The sequence below is a fragment of the Strix uralensis genome, chromosome 26, assembly GCF_047716275.1.
Source record: "Strix uralensis isolate ZFMK-TIS-50842 chromosome 26, bStrUra1, whole genome shotgun sequence".
Taxonomy (NCBI): Eukaryota; Metazoa; Chordata; class Aves; order Strigiformes; family Strigidae; genus Strix; species Strix uralensis.
The window spans coordinates 2,919,876-2,944,207 of NC_133997.1; the positions used below are offsets into that span (position 1 = coordinate 2,919,876).

The window sequence follows — 24,332 nt, forward strand, 5'->3', positions numbered from 1 at the left end:
ACACTGCTCCTCTGTTTCCCTTTAGTTCCACGTCCCCGCCGGTGCTGCAGACGGTGAAAGGTGGGTTAATCTAGTCCTGAGGACAGCCTTTGCAAACAGGCAGAACTGGGCCAGTAACTCCTGGGGCCCAGTGCGAAGGCAGGAGTGCATGTGCACGTGCGTACATTTTGGGGTGTGAATGTGCAAGGGGTGATGGATGTAGCGAACAACTGAGGAGTAAGTCAGCACTGGGAGAAAGGAAGAGACCAAGCACCTCACACAAGTTTCACAGCTATGAGAGAAGTTGTTATAACACTTCAGTTCACTTTTATTTAAGTTCTGTGATCAGTCTTTTCCATCTTCAGGAGCTCTTGTGTCAGTGCCACCAACATATGGAACAGAATTTATGACATTTCACCCCAGTAACATGAAGAATGGCTTCATGTCTCACACCAGTAAGACACAGAAATAAACCACCAGTTCCTCCCATATACCGCTAGCCCACCGGATGCATGATCACACTCCACCAGTTTCCTGTTCAACATGTTCAGCAATCTACCCCCAGCAATGTTACTGGATGGCTCTGTTCCCAGAGAAGGGATCTTTAAAAATCATTTTGCACCATGGCAGGAGGGCAACACCTCTCATTAACATTGCTGCAGCAGGATTCCTGCACCTGCGAGGTCACCGCAGACATGGGCAGCCTTATCATGGAGCAAAGCTAGCGTGAAGCCCGTGGCAACAGGCGCAGCAGCAAAGTTTGGAAATAGCCATTAGGCAAACATTGTGCAACTGTAAGGAAAGGGAGGGAGGAGTAAGAGCCCTAAATCAGAACCATTTCTAAATGCAGCTTTGTAGAACCGAAACAATGGACTTGAACCTCACTAGCTCTTTCTTCAGGGTTTTTCTTCAGGGGTTTTTCCCCCTTTTCCTAGAGTACAAAGGAATTTGGTGGGGTGTGGAGACTCTCTTTTGCCATCTTTCTGAGACCAACCCAGTTCTTAAGAAGAAGAGAGAATGTTAATAGGCAAAGAGAACCAAGACATTCCTAAGCTTAATATATTTGCTGGCATAAGTCAAACTACTACTTTGAATTTAGGCTTTTCTTGCTTTTTCCCACTCTAAGGAGGATTGAAATACTTCTGCTTTGCTGAAAAGCACAGTAAACCCCTGTGTGGCAGTTTTCTGTGGGCAGCTCAAATGCAAAACTGCACAAGGCAACTGGAGTATCTCTGTAATGCTGCAGTTTGTATCTCTGCCTTCCCCTTCCTCATCAAAGCATCATCCCTCCAGCCACAGGCAGCAGAGAAAACCACCTGCAACATGTTCTCTGCCTCCTCTGGCAAACAACTATTTTGTCTAGCTTGTCTCCTTATGTACCTGAAAACCTGACCGTATTCCACTTCTCATTTAAATTCTTAGATCTGTCTGAAGCAGCATCAGGTAAAGGCTCCCAATCAAATCTTCTTTAATTGCCACCGTACAGGCAGCATCCTGCGATTACAGGCGTGCAAATAGGGAACGTGTAATGAACTTTTGCTTGCTTTTTCTGCATGGTCAGTGGTGCTGGGTTGATTCCACGATGTCAGAGACACCTGGGTTTTCTAGCACCCGATCACCTTTACAAACAGAGTGACCAAAGGAGATTTGGCAGACTCCAAAGCATGGTTCCCTTGCTGGGGTGAATATGTTGGCTGTGGCTTCACTTCAGAGCACACCCAATTTCCAGCTCTCTGGTAACCAGAAAGTACACCAAGGTACGTTGAGAAGAAAACAAGAGAGAGAAATACATTATCTGAGTCAAGACACATAGCACTTGAGTCCATTTGTGTAAGGAAATGGCTGGCTGAATTCTCTGGAGACTGGCAGAGGAAATGTGAATCCAAAAGACTCTGAAAAGGGCTCCATCAGTCAAGACCAAAAGGATGGTATTGGAAAAGATGTGTTTAATGCTCTAAGGCTATGTCTATATAGTCCCCTGATCCTCCAGGAATGAGAGTGCTCCATGCACTAGCACAAATGAAAGCTGCTATGTCTGTTAGAGTTGCTGGCCATTTCAGCTTGGCCAAGAAACGCATCAGTGTCCTTTCATCCACACCTCACCCAGCCAAGCAGAGCCAGGTCACCTACCTGATACAATGACCTGTCAATCTAGTGGGAAACCACCTCCCCACATTGTGCAGCGATTTCCCACTACAGACACAAATTCTTGTCCTTGTGACCAGCTACCATGCTGTCTCCACAAAGCACAAGTGGCAACGTGCACCGGGGAAGCAGGGGAAGAGGGGTGGGAAGAGTCGGTTCTCCAAGGATATGCTGTATGCTGTGCAAGGGCCCAGGGGGATCCATGCGTCCTCACATATTGCCTAGCTAACTGAAGTATAAACTTCTCTCTTATATATAGATCTATTTATTAGCCTGCAGGGAATCCAAGAGGTAGTGTGAACATAGGTGTGCTTCTCTGTGGACGAAGAGGGACAAGCAGGGTGAGTCTTGAGGCTACTCTAGGTGATGGGAACACAGAAAGTGCATAGAACAACTGTAGCTGTTTAGATTCAGATATACAAAAATAAAACGGTGCCTCAGTCCAAGTGGCATGGCAGGAGCTGGGCTGGTAGCATCCAACACGTTATTGATACCTCCTCTTACCAGGAGGCTTTCATCTTGATGGTAGCTTCACTTCTCATTTGTACAAGTCACACTGAAATGTTGTTTGGTGCCTGGGCATCAGGATAATGGTGTGGTCCCCATCTCTCCCTCCCACATGCACTTTGCTCAAACATCCTCGTGGTTTCCAGAGTGATGTTAAGTGTGCAATGTCTGCAGGATGTCAAATACCCAACCCGAGACAAAGGAAAGTAAATGCCCATTTGCCAACAAGGCATATCCCCTTGTTCAGAACTGTCCCAGCCGTCATCTCTTCTATGCCACACCTGGGTGAAACAGATGAAAGTTACCCTTGAAACCAAGCTCTTACACAGGATGTTCATTCCTTTTTCTCCTCTTCCTCTTCTTTGCTTTTATATACATTTAAGTGTATATCTATATTTATTTTTCCTCTAATACAAGTGAACACAAATGTGATGTGGAGATAAATTCCCTTCTTTAAAACACTTTGTGGTCACAGGAATGTACACATTTGGATTTACACACCCACACACATTCCAATATCAAAAAATTTGTAGTCCCAAAACTAAGATGCTTTTAAAAAAGTTAAAAGGCCAGATTCCTCTATTGGCTTTTATCCTTCATTAAGAGCAAGAAGATTACCTGAAATCATTATTTATTCTTTATATTCTGCCTGAGTTCATTTTAAAATTCCAATCAACAGATGCAAGGAAGAGAGGGGGGAAAAGCTAGTGGGGGGTCACGTTAGGCTTTCAAAAAGTAAAATTAGAGAGAATGTTTTTCTTTCTAATTTTTTTTTTCCCCTTTGGGTTTCAGGTTATAAGATGGTTATTTAAAGGATGCCTTCTCCAAATGTGTTGGCTTCAAAATATGTCCCCATGCCCCCTAGATTTAAAAGAGCCAATCCAAGAGATTGGGAGTGGGAGCAAGAGGGAAAAAGGACAGAAACAAAACCCCTAAACCAAGCCCTTTTCTCTATTCTTGGGTTGGTTTTGAGCATCTTGCATTATAAGCATCTTATTATTTGGTTCAGCAATCTTGGCTGTTTAGCTCTTCACAACAGGGATTTCCTATCCCCGCTGCCAAGGGGGAAACAAATTTCTCCAAGCGAGGAAAAAAACCCCAAACGCTACAACCTTAGATTTGAGCACTGGCTGTGCTGTAAAACTCCACACAAGCTGGAACAAGGGCTGTGAAGAATCCACACCTGGCTACTCTGGTGCAAACAGTGTAGAGATTGACACAAGGGAACCTACGGACATTTAATCAGGTTGGGCACATCCCATCCAACACAGGGCAGCTGTCACCCACGTACACATGCACACACATAGCCAGCTTGATACAGGAGGGCCAGGATGAGAAAAGAAAGATGCTGAATGAGACGTGGGCAAAGGCAGAGTGTTCCCTTGAGCATTAGCAAGCCAGGCAGATACTTAACCTAATCATGTCAATTACAATTGCACCAAAATTTTAAAATCAATAAATAAAATAAGCAATGGCAAAGGGGGGGATCTAAAAGGCCTTGGTTGTTGAGCGACAGGGTCAGGAGAAGTGAAAAACTTTAGCTTCTTCATTTTGCTGTGCTGACACTTTAAACGTACTGTTCCTTAGGACAGATGTAAGGAGCCCGGGAACCGGGAGGTGGGCAGCAGAAGGAGATGTCAGAATGATGAGGATAAAGATCTTGCGGGAGATCTGACAAGGGGGTATAGACATGAGGGATCTTCTCCAGGTATCGATCTTCATGTGAGTAACAGCGGGTCAGGTAATCACTCGCATTCGATATTTCTGAGTGACACATTCCAAAGTTCTGTAAGTAGAGACAAAAGTCAATGGGTGAAAACTCTGGGATCATTGGCCATAAAACATACAACTCTTCAGTTCCTTGCTGAGACACGCATATAACAAGTAGGATGGAAAATTAAATAGCTCTGCTTACTGCTTCAGAAAAATAGAAACCCGGGTGATAAATTGTCACATTTCAAAATTTTTGTCTCATTTCCTGAAATATCCATCTTGCTGATGAATACATATAGATTTTGCGTGGTTTGCCCCTTGTCTGCAAATGCTCTGCCTCTCTGGATAAAATAAGCAGTTGGCCAAGAACAGACAGTTTTGTTTTCAATCTTCCTAACTCTTCCACACCTGAGTTTTGAAAAAGCAGTGCTTGTATGCATCATTAACCTAATCCAGGCTCATGCTCTTTTATTTAAAGGGCACATGTGTCTGACCAGGGACTCTGGAGGCAAAATAGGTTATTGTGTCTGATGTTTACCTAGTGATGTGCTAAGCTTTACCTGTGTGAGCAGTTCCACTGAAAGCCTCGGGGCCAGTTTTGAGTCAAATCAACTGCAGAGAATATAAAACACTCACAAGATCAGGACTGCTCTGTGGTCCCACGATCTCCCCTCTGATGGAGTGTGTTCTTACGGAAGCTTTGCAAAATCTGATTCTTCCTCTTTGAGTGCCAAATGAAATGAAAACCCCTCGGAGTCCAAAGTACTTTGATTTCTATTGAGATAATTCTGCAGAGGTGTGGCCAGCAATACTGAAGAAACACTGCTGGTTCGAGTGCAAAAACCTCAGAGCCCCTTTTTCTCCCACAAAACTCCATGTGAACAGCAGCCCCAGGAAGACAGAGCCCCCCCCCCCCCGCTCTCCTGGTGTGCCTGGGGACGCTTGGGCAAGCTCAGGGAAGAGCAGAGTTTTCCTTCAGCCCAGGGCTCTGCTCCCCAGAGGGTGGCAGCAGATGGGAAGGATTCCTCCCTGCTCACACACCCTTTCCTCTGGTTTGAAGCCCTGCAAGATGACCCAAGCAGCAGGGACATCTAGCGAGGACAGTGCTTTTGGTCTTTAAAATCAACTCACATTCATGGGCTCTCACCAAGGGCTAATCCCTTCTCAAGAGAGAGCAAATGCACTGGCAATCTCCTTTTATGCCTGTGGTTTGAACTGGGGCTGGTCGAAGCAAGTAACTTGCCCTTCAGTCCTTCCTTGTTCTCTTTCAAAATACCAGAAACAGTCAGTTTAGTGGAAAGGACAAGGATTTGACCCTCAGGAGAAAACGCCTGAAGGAACAGAACAATCTAGTCAGCTCATCTGCTGCCAGTTCCTGGATAAATATTTTACCAGGATGCTTAAAAAAATCATATAGAAAACAAAGCATCGACAATAATTTATTGATAGTTCAGACTGCTAGAAGAAGCAACAAGCAAGTTGGAGGGCTGCACAGTCTTAAGGCAATTTTCAGGAACAGCCTTGCTGAGAGCAGTGAAGGCTGCTAGAGGATGGAAGGTTTGTCTGAGCACCAGGAAAACAGCAGCAATGCTAAGGTCAATCTGATTTTCATTTCCCTTTCCTTGACAAAACTGTGTATCCTACCACGTAAGCTTGTAAAAGTCAGTGATCTTGACCTGGCCAGATAGCAAAGAATAATAGGCTCTGGACCCCTTCTATTTAGAATTGCTGCCTTGGTATGTGAAATTCAGGTGGGCCATCCCCACAGCTACCTCATGAGGTTTTTGTCCTCTTCTGGTTTTTAATTGCAAAGTGAAAAGGTGGAGGGGTGCTGTGCAGCATCATAGCTGTTTAAGTGGAGGAACACAAGCCAGGGGATATGAGGAAGCTGCACTAACTCTACCTTAACCCCTACAATCTCCTCCTAGCTGCTTTAGGCAGCCCTGACTCACAGCTCTCCCATTTCCAGGTGGGAGCTACATTTACAGAGAAAGTTTTAGGCCTCTACAGAATTCAAGGCTCAGATTTACAGTGTACCACACACAACCCTGGGGCTGGAAAACTAGGCAGGCTGTGGCAACACCTACTTCAAGCCTGGAGACAGTTATCTTCATACAAATTCTATAGCATAACCAGGGATCCATACCATGAGGGAAGCGGGGGACAACAGCTGTTTGCTATTCTTCTCGTTGCACCAGCTGATAAAAAGGGATAAAGAAGGGCTAGCAGCTAGGGAGAGTGTTAGCCAGCATAGAATGTGCAAAGGGCTTCTCCCTGTATAATCTACTCTCAAGAAATCTCAAACACAACAGAAATCCTTTCCATACCTGCAAGGGGGAAAAAGGAGTATTAGCCATGCTCTCCTCCTGCTTTATAGAGGTAAGTCATTAACTGATAGCTCAACTTTCTGGATAAAGCTAACCTGCAAGGGAAGTTGTCTCAATGATTGAAATTTAGTAACACAGAGCAAGCAAGAGGGTCTCTCAGCAAGGCTAGCAATCTATTATCAATTAAATGGGAGGACAGGTTTATATGCTTTTTGAGCATGCAACAGAAAAGCACAGGGCTTCATACTAATATGTGCACTCAAAAGGTCTAATAGACAGGAAGGTCTAATAGGAAAGAGATTCTCAGTTAACATAAGTAGACATCTCGTGTAAATTGAGCTGGGTGTTAGCATCGAACACTGAAAGAAGCCGAAGGGTCATGAGATACTATTTTATGGGCTGCCTATTGACAATATACTGGGTCAACAAAGTGTCTTTCTTTCTGTTTATCTATCAGTTAATGTGGGCATGACACAAGCATCCATGAAGTAGGGCTAGAGAAAATAAGTGCTATTTTGTCAGCACTTCTATTTAGCCAGGTGAATATGAACAGGTTCTTCTCTTTCTGGCCAGTGTTTTGTGCTCAGTCTCCACAGGTGGGAGTGGGGCCAGAGCAGGGCAGCTGGAGAATGCCAGCATCGGGGTCAAAGGAAGAGACTTCCCTGTCTCCTTTCACCTTTCTTCAGCATGTGAAGCCAGGAGTCACATTGCTCTGGCTTAGTTCCCTGATCTCATTTCTAAGTAGCAAAAGTGAGGAGAACAAAATCAGCCTGGTGTTTTTTAACATATTTAGCAGCCGGTGCCCTTTGACTTCCTTCCCCAGTCCCACTGTGACTTTTCCCAAATCTAATTTATCTTTAACAAAGTTTGAAATTAAATTAGGGATAATGAACTAATTAAATTGAACTGGCACATAATTCTACCACCTTCCCCCACCTGACTTCTCCCACTTGCCTTTGTTTCCAGCATGACTCCATACAATTCTTCATTATCTGGGTTACATCCTCCCCTCTCAGTTTTATTTTCAAGAGCTTGATTAAAGGGGATGTCAGCAATCTATCTGTTTCAGACAGCCTGGCAGATTACCTTTAAACAGTCTTTATTTGATTGAATTAGCTTTCATTTCTGCTGTGACTCTCAACCCTTCTCCATCCCCTATACACCTGTCTCCAGCTTTTCCTCTATTTGCAGATCATCTCTTTGGTAAAACTGGGTGTGCTGCAGACAGCATTCCCTCCAATCTGACCATATCCTTACTTTTCATCATCCTGAAATAATGAATTCTTACTGGTCTAAAAGTGAAAAACTCCTTCTCGGGGTCCCAAGGATTTCCCTGCTGTAGTCTCTGGAAAATCTGGAGACTCTATAGCATGTGAGAGTTGGAGAGATACCACCACAGAAGACTGTGGTTTCTGCTATTTCTCGAAAGCCCAAGCACCAGTTAATAACCTCTCATGCAGTTTAAACCTGTCTTTAGTCTTGCAGCATGGCTCGCAAACAGAAGTGGGCTAGTTTTCTCTGCTTGGCCAAACTGCACATTCATGCGCTTATCAGATGTGTTAGCCTCTTCCCTGGCTGGGAAAAGTCCCTGCTGCTCAAAACTCTTGAAACTTTGGGCTGCCGCTACCCTGACCCTCTCCATCGGTTGGTTTTGAATTTTGGGATGCAGCACAGACTGATGGACAGAAAGAAGCAGTTTTGTTGTATGACGGCAACAGTGTGTTGTCATATTGTGGACCAGTCAGTGGAGAGGATGTAGGTGTTGGAAGATAGAAAATATAACGGGAACCAAAAATAAGAAGCATTTCATTATGGTATTGGGAGCCTCACATCCTCTCCTCCCCATTTCTAAACTCCCTACTCAGTTTTCAAGCTGCTTTTCGTCTTCCAAGTACGGCCACAAGTTTAGGTATGTCCTGGCATTCCTCTGCTCTCTGTTTGACACCCTACCTATGAGGGATCTCCTGGAATAATCACTGTCCTGAGTAAAGAACAAACATTAACATATCAGGGATGAACAGGAACCCGTGGCCCCAAGCTTGCTCTTGGGAGTGGTGGACTTTTGTGGGGACAAAACTGAGGGCAAGTGGGACAGAGGGGCTCACCCTGGGTTCAGAAAAAGAAAATGTTGAGCATGAGGAAGGCTGATCCCTGAAATACAGGGCAAGGCCCTACGGTGAGGGATGCAGCCACAGACACATGCAAGTGTTAACTTATGCAGAAAACTTGGTCATAAAGTTGCATTCCTTCTTATAGCATGCTTCTAACTCTTTCTCTTGCTGTCTATAGTACATACCTGTTCTGTGTTCCTACAGCAGCTTAGACCATCAATAATCTTAAACGTTTCCCTCCTTGTTGTTTCTCTCCAGAGTCCTTATCTCTACCTTTTTGGAGTCAGGGCAGGGCTGTTATCCTCATTTACAAATGGGAAACTAATACGGAGCCACCTTAGTTCTTTGCTTTATTTCTCCTGAAAACTGGAAATGGGGCTACTGACCTGGGGTATTCAGGCAACCTTGGTGTTAATAGGAAGGAAACGTGGCAACTGGGAACTGAGTCAAGGCTGCTACATTTGATGATCCTCCAATCTCAGTCTGCACCAAATCTGTAACTGATGCAGGTTTAATAGTTTTATAGGGATATTCAGAAAGCAGAGATGGGAATCTGAACTGTGGTCACTAATTTGCTGGGATCTTGGTGCAAGTCTCATGGTTTTGAGCTATTCTTGCTGTAACAGGGACAAGAATTTCCTAAACAAAACTGAGAGCAGGAATGTGGGGAGGTGAAGGGGGAGGAAATAATTAAAAAAACATTTAAAAAAAAAAAAAATCGCCCTGATCTGTGGTGTGTCTTAGGAGGGAGATTTTGTGGCGGTGAGATTACACCTTCAAAGCACCATATGACTGGCTTTATTTTTACTTCAGAGAAACTGGGAGGATTTCCAAATTTGGATTTGGAGGATTACTGTCCTTTTGCTGACAGTAAAATCCCCCACCCCAGGGAGGACAAGGCGAGACCTCCCAAGATGGATTAGGGAGTGCTTGCCTTGCTTGTAACAGTGGGAGTGGTCCTCTGGTGCAGCCCAAGAAACTGCTGGGAATTGGAGGTGAAGGCATAAGGGAGGGTGGCTGCTTTCAACCACATCTTCCTCTGGGCTGGCATTTTCATCCTCTCTGTGTGCAGGAGGCTAGCAGTGCTGCTGTCTGTTGGTGACAGGCAGGCAGGCTGCTGGGAGCTGATCAGCACCTCTCTCCAGCGACAAACAGACCCCACAACCAAATGGAGAAAAGAAAAACCAAACCAATCCAAAACTTACTGTCCACTCTTGCTCGTTACGTCTACGAAGACCTTGATCCTCATTCTGGGAGCAGGGGTGGGTGAGATACCGCAAGAGAGAGAGGTTACCGTTCTGATCCGGGTCAGGCCTGCTGCAGACACTTACCTAGGAAGGTTTTTGCTACAGCAAGGGAACTACAGGGCTGCTCCCAACGCAGGAAAACCAGGGACCACAGGGATAAAGGCAAACTGAACTAACCCCCTGCACAGCTTCCACCTGGGTGTTTTTGCTCCACCTTCACCCACCTGTTAGCATTGCTGTTCCTAGTCTGCGAGGAGGCATTAATCAACAGTACTGTCCAGTGGAACTTTTAAAAAATGTTTTTCTCCTGCTTATTCTCCAGCATGGAGCTATTCCCCTCCTTCCCAAGGATCCAATTCCCTTGCCCTTTATCTTCTTCTTCAAGCCAGCCCTCTTCATCCCCAAGCTATTGCTTCTCTGTGTGCCTCCTTTGATCTACCCTGGGTGACCTGGGAGGGATTCAGTGAGCTGCAGAGCACGTCATCTCTCCCTTTGCTTTCTTCCTTGTCTTTCCACCCTTCTCTGCACCTCTTCATTGAGTACCCCTGTGGGGCTGCAGCCCCATTAAACCTACAGTCCCTTTCTCCCATTTAAAAGGCAGCAAAATAAAGGGGAAGGAGCAAGGCAGAGGCTGCAGTCACCACAACTCAGGGAATACACAGGAGTGAGGGGGAGTCATAGCCAAGGAGGGGGCTGCTAATGGCACTGCCTTGGCCAACAACTCTTGGCATCACCCAGAAAATCTCCCATGGGGTGGGAAAGGAGAGTTGCCTCCCTTTCAGACAGGGACCTGGTGGCTTTAATACCTGAGGAAAGAGTGTGATTAGAGGGAGGTGAGGGAATGTAAGGAGAGCTGAAGACACCTCTTTCCAGTGCAAACACCATTCCGTTTCAAAGGGTCACTGTTAGCTAGAGATGGTCCAAATCAACCACTTGTAGGTTTAAATGAAAGCTGAGTGCTAATCAGTCCCTGCCACAGACCCTGAGCTTGAAGGAGCTTGGTGATGCTTAAACAAAGTGTTCAGAAAAACATGAGAACAGGGAAACAGTAAGGTCTGGTCTCTAATTTTGAGAAGGAGAGAGCCACAGAAACTATCCTCCCTCCCTCTCGAACATCCAAACACGCTGTCTGCACCAACCTCACGCAATGCAAGCTCTTTTATTTTCTCATACACGGTTTCTCTCTGACTGTCTCTTTTTCACTAACTCTTTCAGATGCAGGAACCTTTACATGTTCCCATATTCTCTCACATACTCTCCCACCTTGTTCTTTCACACATGCACATATGCTCCATCTTATCTATAGTTGCTTCCATGCACACAGACCCTTCTCTTTTTCCTTCAGTCAGTTCCCTTTTCTTTCCCTCCCCTTCTTGTACTGACTAGGTTGGAAAGGCCCTCTTAACATCTCCACAATTTTTTTGGCTTCGGCTTCTCCACATCCTAGCATCACTGCTCTCCTTCATGTTGCTGAGCCTTAGAAAAATTCCCCAAACCAAATCCCACACCAAGAGCTGCATCCTTCAAACCCACCTCATTTCTCCCTGTGTCTCCAGCCACACTGCCTGCAGAGGGGGCAGACCCCTGTTCTGAAACAAAGCCATTAACCCTTTCCCCCTCCCACATGCCTCGCCTCACTGTAGAAAGCAAGGGAAAACACTGCAAAGAGCATGCACAGAAGGTCAAGACAAGGCAAAGGCATTCCTGTCAGCACCCCCAGAATTAAGGGTAGCAAAGAGAGCAGCCATCGTGGGCAGCGTGCAGGAGGTGGAGGGAGCGGGGAGAAGGTCGGACTGGATGCATAGGGGCCACTCCACAGGAAGGGGAGGAGATGCAGGGGGGGAACACTGACTTCAGTGGGGCGCAGTGAGGAAGGCAGAGTGCGATTGTGTACCTTGAGGCCAGAATCTGAGGGGAAAGGGCCTAGAGTGACATGCGCTAGCGTAAGTTGGGCTGGATGGTTGCATACTCGACTAGGTCTCCGCCAGCATGGATGGAGGTCCGAGGACTGGGTGACGAGGCCAGAGCGGAAGTGTCCAGCTCTGCATAGTGGACATCACAGTCCTTGTTGCCAGAGTTCTGGAGAGAAGAGAGCAGTGAGGCGGTGGGGACACAGGAGAGAGGAATTGGGGTCGAAGTAGGGAGGCAGGGGAGTGAGAACACCGGAACCGTGCAGAAGGTGGGGAGCGAGTGAATGAGATGGGAGAGGGAGTGTGTGAAGGGTGGAGGGAGAAAGAAGAAAAGGGTGAGAGGGGGGAGGAAGAAAAAACAGTTAAAAAGAGGGAGGTAGGGAGGTAATGAACAATCAGTCAGGTAAAATCCCAAATCAAAGCAAAGGTCCCAGTAGCACTGCTCCCCAAATCCACCCCTGAGCTGAGTGACTCGGCTCAGGTCGGCAGCACTCCCAGCAACTGCCCCATCTGCCCCTTCTACGGGGGCTGCTCCCAGCAGCATCTCGCTGCTCTGATCTTCTCATCAACCCCTCTGGGATCAGCCTTTTCCTTAGCCAGGGGTGGTTCAGTGAATTCAAACCTTATCGGATACCTGAGCTGTCAGTTTTGACCCAGGAATTTGGGGTTCATCGCAGCACACTGGACGCAAATGTAGAGTTGGGGGCATGAGTGAAAATCATGGGGAAGGCTTGAATTGTGGGTGTTGGGAAGGAGATGCCTGGAGGGAGTGGCTTCAAAGCCTAGCTCCCAGGGCAGCATACAACATTACCTAGGGAAGTAACACTGCTTAGCCAATACTGTTGTTTTGCCCTACCATGGGGGCTGTAGAGTGCTACGTCTTAACACGAGGCATGACTGCACAGTATGCTACCGCAGATTAACTATGCAGCACGATTTTGTCATTGTAGTAACGTCTAATAGATGCTAAAATCATCCTTCTTTGGCCTGAAAATATTTATGGGCATTCCCTTACTAAGCAGGCTTATCGGCAAGAACTGCATGAATGGATTTTATCCAATTTGTCTGATCATTCCTACCCAGACATCTTCCATGATTTGCAAATAATGATGGTCAGAGAACCCTGGAAGGCAGGATGGCCTGGAAACCTCACTGCTCAGTGGGGAAAATGAGTCACCAGGAGGAGCCCCAGTGTCAGTAGCCAAGGTGCGAGGGGGTACCCTGGCTACTTGCCCTGTGGAGTTTCTTTAATACTTGCTTTTGGGCCTGGTTTGTGTGCCAGCATTAGCCAAGAATCTGCTAAGCCTCTCTGAGAGGAGAGAGTTCTCTCTTCCAAATGAAAAAGCTTTCCAATTTCTCTATCCCCTTTCCAAGGTGGCTGCATCACATGGCAATTTTGCAAAAGGTGTTTAGATTGAAAATGTTTCTCTTCTTTGTTTGGAAGTGTCCTCAGTCCTGTACTAGCCGTGGCAGAGCCATTTTCAGAAGTTTATAGCCCTGTAATGAGCTGGTTTAGTCAGTGCCTGTTGCTGGAAGGGGTTACACAGTGAGCGATTATCTCTGACTGCTGCACTGTTCTGTGGCAGGGTTTGGCGCTCTGATGGTGCCTCTCAGCCACAGGGGTGAGGGGAAAGGGGAACAGGGCTCCAGCCACATTTTCAGTGTCCAGTTCCCCTGTGGTGCTCAGCAGCGCTGGACGACCAGGAGGCTTGAGGTCACTCTCTGTCCTGCCCTTGGGGAGGTGACCAGATGGCAGTGGCAAGTTGTTGGCATGAAAGCTGTGTGTCCTATGACCTCTCTGCTTCGTGTCTGGACCCAGACTGAGTGGCTATGGACATTTAAGAAAATTAGTACTGACAACTCCAGTCTCAAACCTAAATGTACGCCCTGAAGAACTCTTTCCCCCTGAACTTTGTTTCTCAGTACCTCCTCTAGTCCCAGAGAAAGGCAGACTAAGTCTTTACCTCCTCATTCCTATCCTGTCTATTTTGCCTCACTCCTCTCCAAAATTGTGCTTCCTTCCCACTGGAGGAGTTTTCTCCGTGGAGTTCCCCTGCTTTCTGCCACTCTTGGGCTCGCTCCTGCTCCCTGCTGCTTGTTTGGAGCAAAATTTATTACAATATCAATAATGTGACTTGTATACAAGGTCTAGCATTGCCACATGCAAGCGCTCTCTGTAAATCATCAGCATCGGCACCCTGGTAATTGCCCTGTAAACTGAAAGGAATTATTTCGCTGTCTGCAGCAATGAAACTTTCCCTTCTACCTGTGCAAATGGGCATTGCTGACATATACACTAATCATACTTCTGCTCCTACATGCGCTCATACCTCCACCTCTCTCGCTCATGCTTCCTCTCACACACACACAAACGCACAGGCACTGCCATGTGCACACAGAGCACACCTCTGCTTTCACCCACACGCGTGTTACTCTGTGCTGACACACATGGGTACCAGTGCTCTCAGACATGCATAGCCTTTGTAGGTGTTATCTGAAATACACGCTCACCTTTCCATCCCATTCACTCCTGCTTAGATATCCTCACACAAACCAAAGCTTTCACCCCACAAGAGCTCAGAGGCAGATGCTGCAGACATCCCCATTGCCCCGATACCCACTCTGCACCCTTCATTGTCCACTGGGCCGCCCTTTTGTGTATTTCTGGGCTGCCAGCTTCATGTTATCCTTCCCACAGTTTGCAACACATAAACATACATATTCATTTGCAGCCTCTGACACAGGGCCCACCCCTACTCCCTTCTGCAGGTATCTTGTCCCCGCAGACATGCCCCAGCCTCTCCTCTTCGCCTGGTCCCCTGCCAGCACGTATCTGCACATGTCCACACACACATACCTGCACACCCCTTCTGTGTTCCTCCTCCACCTGCCTCTTTTATTTCCTCCTGGCACGTCTCCCATTTCCCTCTCCCTCGCTCTTTGCCATCTCTAATCACTTTCTGACTCCCATTCTAGTGCTGTGAAATTGTCAACCCCAGGCAGTGGCTTTCATGCTGCCTTGTGATGAATCTAGTTTATCCCAAATTATGAGGTTTTGCACAATTCATTTAAAGCTGAATGCACCCGCCCCATTTTCCTGCAGAATCTGTTCCCTTCAACTCTCATCTTCTTCACTACCCTCCCAAGTCAAATCTCCAGATGAAGTACAAGCAGAACAAGAATATCCTGCCTTTCTTTTGTGCCTTCCCCTCTAAAGGATCCAAGAACCACATCTACAACAGCGCAGCTGCCTACATCTGTGTCTGAACACAGTGGGAGGGGGGGCTGCATCAAAGTGAGGTTGGCAGAGACCCAGCGAAGCTGAAGGGAATGTGCTTCCCTCCTCATCCTCCAACTGACCCATCTCTTAGGAGAAGGACTGTGCAGGTCTAGCTTTCCATGTTCCCTTAGCATGCTGTTGGAGTGGGGTTACTGGGCCTGAGCTGCCTGTGCTGGTTTTGGTAACCACCACTGTCCCTGCTGCTGCTCCCTGGAGGTTTCCATGAGAGTGTCATCCCCGCCAGGCACTCCTTGGCATCCCCTCAGCAGGGAAGTGCCTGTGTGCGACACGAACGGGAGGCCTCCGCAATGCTTTAGGGGTGAAAAAAGTGGCGCCTGTGAGTGGTCCTGCAGAGAGGAGGGCAAGAGCTGGTTCCTTTGCAAAGCATGGCTGGGCAACGTGATGCACACCTGGCCCTGGCTGTGGCAGCACATACTGCCTGTGTTCTCTGGGAAAAATCCAGAAAAACCAGCACTGCTTGGCAGCAAAGTGACGCCCTCCTTTCCCTTGCCAGTCACGAACTTGAATAGCCTGCTGCCTGCCCAAAGGATACAGTGATTTAGCAAGAAATGGGAGCAAGCCTCATCTCGTTCCTGGGACAAAAAGCCAAAGCATGGTGCGTGTGCGTGATGGGGGAGCCGGATACCGGTTACAGGGACTGCCAGCCAAGCTGACCAGAGGACAAGTCCAATTCACAGCTGTACTAGACTTCTGCCAAGAGTGGGCAGAGCTGTGGCAGCTGTGGTTGAGTCACCCAGACACCGCATCCCTACTGCAAAGGGAGTTTCCTCATGGGCCAGATGAAAGGAGGGCTCCACGGTCCATCACCTCTTGGCTAAAACCACGGGTAAGGAGCAGCGAGTGCCAAGCATGGGACATAGAAATGCATCTTCTCAGACTGGGATTGAGAGCAGCAAACTCAGTTCCCATGGTTACAGAGCAGCTACCCATCAGGCCCCATCTCACATCACTAACTCTGCCACTTAATTAACTGACTGCTCGTTATTTCCTGAAATGAGCTTCTCCATCCTCCTGCTTGTCTGAAATTCGGCTCTCAGATGCTCTTCACAGAGCAGCCTGTCTGGCTCTAGCATCCTGTGTTTCATTTAAAACTCGCCTACCACTCAGCAAGGATTAGAAAGAGCTGGAGACAAGCCCCAGGACAGAGGGAGGGCTCCAGAGGGAAGTTTTTCTTTAGGGACATCAGCCACATTCAGCTAGGATGAAGCAAATAGGATCACATCAACACGGCTTAGCACAGAACTGTGTCTTTTTATTTCCAATGCCTTTGGCATCTGTCTCGCTGTAGTCTTCTGCTAGATAAAGGTCACTGGGCCCTGCCCTTCTATTATCTGCGCAGGAATACGCATTAAAGGGTCATACCAGGATGAACTGGAGGGAGGGTTGTAATTAGTTATGTTCATAAAATATTACTCTAGTATGGGCTGCTATTTATACTGCTTTCTCAAACAAACGGGTTCACACTGCTGGGATCTAGAAGCACCAGGCTTGGTGTGCAGCGCTCTGAACCATCTCTCCTGGAAGAAGAGTTTGAGAGAGACCAGCAGTGTTTACATGAGGATCCTGTGCTTCCCATGGAGGATGGGGGGAGCAGCCCCATGCTATGGGGTGAGGAAGGGAAAGGATATTGTCCAAGGCCTGGGAGGAGGAAGGTTTTCTGTTTTCTCATCAAGGGAGGACTCTAATCCTACCTGTTCTCTGTTTCCTATGCCATTGCCCTTTGAATCTAAGATTTCCTCCTTCAGCCTCAGTCCTTGAAAACAAGCCTTTCCCACGTGGCTGTTAACATCTCTCCCTGACCCTTAATCTCTCTGCTGCTGCTGCCTCACATTAGCATCTCCCTATCTGAGGCTGAACAAATCCACACAAAAAAAAAAAGGGGGTTTAAAGAACTTGTTGTCAATTGAGAGTCAAACACTGGCATGCTCTGCCCTGCAGATAATTGCTTCGCAAAGCTCTCACTGCAGCACACGCTGCTCTTCGAGAGCTGCTTCGTTCAGCTGCAAACTCTAATGGGGACTCAACTGCAGGAGGTGAAGAGTGACCAGGGTGGATATTTGGCTTGTAGGCTTAGCTGTCATATGTAGGTAAAGATGAGACTACCACAGGTTGTGACAGTCTTCTGATGAAGATTTGGAATAAGCAAGGTGTTTTACTGAGGAATGACCCATAAAGGCACAGCTCTAGGATCTACGGAAACCAAGGGCAAAAGGGGCAAGTGCTGAATTAGAGTCGGTGGTATTTGAGAGGTGGGCTGAGATCAGAGTGTCGAGCTTGCCTTCGTCCAGGAGAGGATGCTCCTGGACTGCGAAGGCTGGATCGTGGGGGTCTCTTATTTCAAAGGGTGAGAGAGCCTGTGTGAAAGGCAGTGAGGCTGGGGGTGAGGATCAGGTCAGGCAGCACTGTTAGCGCCCTGATCTCCTTACCAGTTTGTCAGTGTAGGGAGAGGGCTCGCTGGCTGCCATGTCATAATATGGAGTCTGCAAAGGGAGTTTCTGGATTTCCTCCTCGTGTTTCATGTTGTCTAAGTGAACAACCTGTAACAGAAGAGAGAGAAGAGGGATGAGAAGAGCAAGTACTATCCTTCTGTCACATCTTGGGGCAACATCTGCTTCAGGTGACAACACCACATGGTATCACCATGAAGGAAAGTGCATCTTACCTTCTCCCCTGCTCCTGTTCTCTTTCTTTCATTCTCACACCCCTCACTACCACTCATGACATTCAAAATGGTGGGGATGCTCAAAAGTCCTCACACCTGAGAGCCCATCTAAACACCACCTCGTTTATAATTCAATCCCCACAAAAGGGAGTAAGCAGGATCCAAATTACAGCTTTCAATTGGTGCCATTGTTTGGGAATTCTGGGCAGACAAGTCCTTACTTTCTGCCCCTCAAACTTAGGCCATGAACTTCTTTGCTCTTGCAAACCTGGTTTTCCAAAATCTACGCGCTGTGGACACTGATTGGAATCAGTTTTCCTTGCCAGAGGAAGGAACTTGCACCTGGGCTGGAGTGGCGTACCTGGATATCCTCTGCAGTCAGGTGGCTTTTCATCTCCTGTTTCCTCTTTGGTGGAAGGGCAGGTTTGTGGGATGGAGGCAAGTCAATTCTGCAGATAAAGAAGTGGTTGATGATTAGAGAGCACGAGAAAGGGGCCTGCTTGCTTTGATACGCCATAACAAGCCAGATGCTGCATGTGCCAAAGATTTTATTGTTTGTCACCAAACGGCCAATATAATCATATAGATTATTCTCAGTAGCTCCCCGTGCCCTCTTTCTCACCCCAATTAGAATTGTTAATAGAAATAAACTCCCTCCTAGCATTCTGTTCCTAATTCCAAGCAAATCCCCCATGTTGGATTGCAGATTTTGAGGGTGAAGCTGGGATACCTGTCTCCTGGCACTGTTTTGGAATGGCTCCAAATCATCCCATGGGAGGTGGTTTATTTTATAGCTGTAGGGTACCAGAAAGTGTCTGGCAGTGGTCACCGCAAATCAACAAGGTAATGTCAGCCCCAGTTCAGTTTATCTGGAACTGGAGCCCCTGCCACAGGCTTCCCAGTAGGAGTTTGAATCTTCCTCACAGACATGCTATGGATGCAGGGACATTTATCCCTGACCCCGAGTCAGGGGATCAGTTTTTGCCCCAGAGCATAAGGATTGGCAGCCTAATCCCAGCCTAGAGACTGTCTCTGCACATTCTGTTCATATGCACAGATGTGTCTAATCCTTTTACAAAACTTATTAAAGCTCTGATCCACTAATTAGCTGTCTCCCCCACCCTTCTCTCTGTACAAACTTCACTAGATCTTCTGATAGAGATGAGCAACTTCCCTTGACAACCCAATGGATTCCAGGGTGGGACCAGAGTGTACTGGTGAGGGGGAGAGTAAAATGGGTCCCCGAGGCACTGCAAAACATTGACTTATGGCTCTAAAGAAAAGAAATGCTATTAACTTTCAGAGGCTTTGGAGCAGACTCCACAACTGAGGCGGCACCTCTGCAGACTAGGGCACCATTGTGTTTCTGTTCTCAGCTAAAGTGGCTGTTCCTTGTGCCTACATGGAGGGCCATTGTGGGAAGTGGATTATCTGAATGCATCTCTATCATAGGGCTGATGCTGTTGATGCAATTTCACCTTGTGGTGGTTTTTTTTTTTGTTTGTGTGCCTTTCTGTCCTCCTGCTTTCCCTGGTTCCCTTCCCTCCCTCTCCTGCTATCCTCCAATGCCCTCTCTCAAATGGGATTAAATGGAGCACAAAATGTGGCCAAGATGTAACAACAATGAGGTGGGGGGTTGTGGAAGATAAAAGCAACTTCTGGCCTTCGGGCTTTCTGTGCCTCCGCTATGAAGTGGGAATGAAGCGGGGGGGGGTGCTTTGTGAAAAGGCAGTGACAAGACAGAGATTTTCAGGTGGAAGAGACCAGGGTAAAAATTTCTGAAGCGGGCTCTGTTCATACTGCATAGGCTGAACTCCACACCACCGAATTCCCTGCCTAGGATCTGTGCTTCACAGTGTAGGGAAGAGCAAAGCAAGTACCTGTCAAAGAGGAGCCCCTGGGGCATCCCCTCTCCCTACTCTCATATTGCCAGAGTTCTTGTCTTCAGGCTGGTACCATATGTACAAAACTGGAATGCTAAGTGGATGTGGCTACTTTCTGGACTCTGGGATACATTCAGAGGTGCTTAGGGTCTGCCAGAGTCCCCTCTCTGATGACAGAACGTGATTAAGTCTAATTCAGAAGCCCGAAGCCCATTTCACTGAAAGAGGAAGTATAGGATCCTCTCCTGCCATGGAGGTGACAGTGGCACTGAGCAGCTGTACCGTGCCCAAGCATATGCTACAGCAAAAGCAGCATCTGGGCGAATATCACTGTGCTTCAGCTTCCACTTAAGACTTGCGATAAGAGTTCAAAAAGAGGAGAGGGCAGGATGGAAAGCCCTGCGTGGCCCCAGGGAAGGGAAAAGTCAGAGGAGTGAGCCAGAGGGTGGCGGACAGGAAGAAGTGACAGGAAAAAGGGTTTGCTGCCAAGCTTTTCTTGTGTGCAGGTAGCGGAAGGGCCAGTGGTGCTCTCTGCTGCCCCATCCAAGACCACCTGTACCACCAGTGTGCTGAACTTCTGCGAGCATGGGGCTACTTACAGGTCACTGTCCGTTTCAGTGCGGTTCTTTTGTTGCCGCCTGTAGACAATAATTACGGTGACGGCCACGCCGATGATGAGAGCTGCTGCGATGACTCCTCCCACGATCCCAATAATGCCTCCTGGGGCACCCTGAGGTAGAGGCTTGTCTGCAACACACAGGGAAGCACAGGAGAGAGGGTTAGAGCAGCAGACAACACAACTGGTAAGGTGCAAAGACCAGTAGAACCAGGGGCTCCAGGAGCAAAGATGCCAGCGCGCTTTCAAACTGTCTCGGGTAGCCATGTGTGGGCAGCTTCACAGAGGGAGACAGGTCATACTGAAATGTAGTAGTCAGAGCTGAAAAGGAACAGAAATCTGTGGCCACAATTGCAGCCCACTGTGTGTCCAAGAGCTGCTTCTTTATTCTGCAATTTCTCCTGAAATCAGGTGGTTATTCCTGGATCTGTTTTTCTATCTTTGTTCTGTCCTCGAAGAAAGAAGGGTTTAGGGAATAAAGGTGCTGCCAAGCAGCCACCCCATGTGGCGCAGAGGGACTCATGTGGACCTGCTACCTGATATTGTTTAACTATCTTGAAAGCCTTCTGCAGGGCTTTGTCACAATGTCTTCACTGAATTCCTGGCGCTGTTGAAATGGAGAGCTTTGTTATTAATGTAGACCTTAGAAGAGCTAAGGACCAATGCTCAATTTATGGAGGTAGAGCAGAGATATGTGCACCTCTAAACCTCACAAAAAAGATGTCCTGAGTGTAGGATTTAGGGGCAAGGGGGAGATAAATCGTATCTTGCATTTCATCTCCTGTTTGCCCCATGGCTGGAGAGCTCTGTGACTTGGGCCAGCTCCTCAGTGACTAACGTGGACCTCATTCAAAGGAAATCTATCCCATGGGCCTGATGGGAAAGTGCTTTGAAATGTACGATAAAAGGATTTAATTTGCTCTACCTTCCAACCTAATTAAACTTGAAAACTAGCTAATTGGTACTTTGTACTTACAGCTCCGGCAGTGATGAAAGAAGGAGATAATTGGAATGGAGGAAGAAGGAGGAGGAGGAGGAGAAGGAAAAGAAATTTAGGGGAGGGGAGTGAGACAGAGATGAGGGAACAAGGTGCTTTGTAGAACTTGTCTGTCACACCTAATTTTTGTACTTTTCTTAATGCACTGGCTACTGGCTGCTCTTAGAGACTAGATACTGAACTATATGGACCTTATTCTGCAACAGTTATGGCTTTGGGTATCATAGCAGTAGCCAGTATTTCCACTAAACTACCCATCCCCAAGGCCTCAAAATTATATCCACTTTACCTGTGTGCATGGATATAAAATGCCTGCACACATTCCCAAAACACATAGGACAACTTATACAGGAGTTTTCAGGGTGAAAATCTGCCACTCACTCCCACCTCCCATCCATGGATTCAGCACTTGCTGAGCTCAAAGGCTGGGCTCCCCAAAATCCCATGTACCAGGTGCAGTTGCAGAACTGACTGTGCCGCGTTGTTGCCAACAGCCTGTTCCCAGATCTCACCTCACAGCCAGCCTTCACCTCTCAGATTTGCTGCTGTCATCCAGGAGCGAACTGAGGTGTATAAACATTTCCCAGGGAAATCCCCTCTCTGGTCAATACCAACAAATTGCCCAGCAGAGAACTGGCATGTTTACTGTATCAGTACAAAACACTTGAACTCCCAGCACCATGCCGAGACATCGCTACCAATAAAGAATTTGCCCTGGGAATTGTCTTGACACTTATCCCCCATCCTTTTCCATGCAAACCTGGTTTTCTCTTGCCTCACAAGGACACCCCAGAGCCTCCGTCGGTCAGCATCCCACACCCTGCCTTCCCCTGTTCCTTAATTAAGAGCTCAGAGCTGTGTGTCTTCGAGTGGCAGGATGCTGTAGTCATCAGAAAGTGAGGCTCCGCTTCCCGCTGTCCTCGGCAGTGGCAGTCACTTTTCTTTCTCTTCCCTTCTCCATAAGCCACATTATCTTGTAAATAATATTTCTGCCTTGAGACAGCTCACTTACAGCCATGCTCAGGCAGACAGCTGACATGTTGCAATCCAAACCCCCGGACAGCATTCGAAATTGTGGCAGGGACGGCAACTGTAAAGAATCTTCCAGTCACTTTGGCTGGGGCATTTCCATGATGAATTGGTCCCTAATGGCTCTCTGGATGGCAGGTAGCAAGCAGAGAACATCAGCCTCCTGCTACCACTGTAAATCAGTAGGTGCGTGTGTATATGTGTGTGGGGGAAAGGGGCGGAAGGGGAAAGAGGGAAAAGGAAATAAATAAATAAAGCTAAAAGGAATCTTCAGGAACTTGAACAGGGCTGTATAACAGCGGAAAGGGGCCAGGAAAATTTAAAGAGGGGAAAATGCAGCCATCTGTTTGCAGAAGACAGAGAGGTAAATAAAGAGCACTGGCTAAAGACAATAAGGGGATGAGGAGAGGGAAAGAATGAAGGAGCACAAGGAGAAATGCAGATGTTTTGGGGTGTCTATCACAGTACTTCCTTCTTGCCAACCTCTCAAGACTATGGTACGAATGTCCCGGTGTTGGTACCCATCCCAGCTGCCTAAGACCGGGCTGTGTGGCAATGCAGTGATTCCACAGAATGGCAAGCACCAAACAATGACACGACCCTGTGACAATAAGCCCTGCTCCTCCGTGTGCAGGTCTCTTTCCTGAGCACAGGCTGAGCCATCCTGCAGAAGTGTTGGTCTCATCTTTGCAGGAGTCCAGCTAGGAAGCTGTGAAAGGCGACAGGGATAATTGCTGACAGTAAGAGGAAACATCAGGAGACAAGGAAGATAAATGAGAGATGAAGGTCCTGAGAGAGCAAGAAAGTGCAGAGAAGAAAATGGGAAGAGGTAGAGAGAGACTTTTCTTTCTGTTGGCTCTTCCCTCTTTCTTCTTCCCTTTTCCCGCCCCCTTTTTAAAACCTTCTTCCATCTGCATCTCCAGCTGTTTATTTCCTCAGTCTCCCCTTCCTGGGGAAGAGCTGTGTTTAGGACATTCCAGAGGGCTCACCTGTAACCCACCATATTTCCTTTCCTCCTCTTTAACAGGTAAAGTCAGAGACACCAACAGAGCTTTTCTGGAGGGCAGGGTGGCTGCAAGAAGGGGTGTTGTAGGTCAAACAGAAGGGCACCAGGAAAGCCTCAGGAGAAGATGATAAGAACTGGCAGATGAGGATTCAGTTACATTGACAGGGCTTTTGGGCAGCCCTGGGAAGATGTTTGCAAGGCTTGTGAATCAGGATCAGAATAAATTGGCAGGACAGCTCAGGGGCCTCCAGACTGGAGTGGGAAAAGGCTTTGCCAATTAAGAATGCAAAACCCCTTGCTCTGTGTCATGCTTGAATAATTTAAAACTCTCCAAAAAGTTTGTGTGAAGCAGTTGGCAGTGAGGCAGGTACCAGAGAACCCAAAGGGGCTGAACGAACAGCACAGCCTTATCTGGATGTCTAAGGGCTGCTGGGAACTCCTCGTTCCTGCTGGAAACTGAATTAATTCACAGTATTACAATTAAGGAGAAAAGAAGGACACCCCACCCCCAGTCTCTTTCAGAGCAGTTTCGTTCATTACTTTGTTCTCCCACGGCTCTTCTGGAGATGGAGGCAGACACAGGAAAGGAAGAAAAGTGGTTATCTATCTGTAAAGCATCCTTCCCAGTCACCTGATGGTGCGTGTGTCTGGGTTTCCAAAAGTAACCGGTAACAGATGAAGATCTTTCTAACAGCTAGATCAATTAAAGCGTTCTGAGAGGTGCTGATATTGTAATTCACCAATCCCAATGCTCAGTTAAATCACATCCAGCAGTCTAATTCTGTGAGCTGTTCATATCTCCCAGACAAGTGAAGAACGTCCACTAGTCAAGAATGTCCATCCTGGAGAGTTGCATCAAGCACAATAACAGTGCACAAGTGACGCATGGTTTCATAGCA

At 47.4% G+C, this 24,332-nt stretch overlaps 1 protein-coding gene across 4 annotated transcripts in view; it reads right to left on the minus strand.

The window, feature by feature from the left end:
- Positions 1-263: 263 nt before the first annotated feature.
- Positions 264-24,332, minus strand: part of NECTIN1 (nectin cell adhesion molecule 1) — a 112,150-nt gene continuing 88,081 nt past the window's right edge. The window contains exons 6-11 of one of the 4 annotated variants that reach the window (XM_074894935.1): positions 20,385-20,532; positions 18,264-18,351; positions 17,667-17,777; positions 11,999-12,108; positions 9,988-10,032; positions 264-4,417 (exon numbers count right to left, since the gene is read on the minus strand). In XM_074894935.1, coding sequence (XP_074751036.1) covers positions 4,369-4,417; positions 9,988-10,032; positions 11,999-12,108; positions 17,667-17,777; positions 18,264-18,351; positions 20,385-20,532 — 551 coding nt within the window. In that variant the 3' untranslated portion in view covers positions 264-4,368. Of the gene's footprint in view, positions 4,418-9,987; positions 10,033-11,923; positions 12,109-17,666; positions 17,778-18,263; positions 18,352-20,384; positions 20,533-24,332 lie in introns of all 4 variants that reach the window. The other 3 variants (XM_074894938.1, XM_074894937.1, XM_074894934.1) reach the window with 3 other exon arrangements.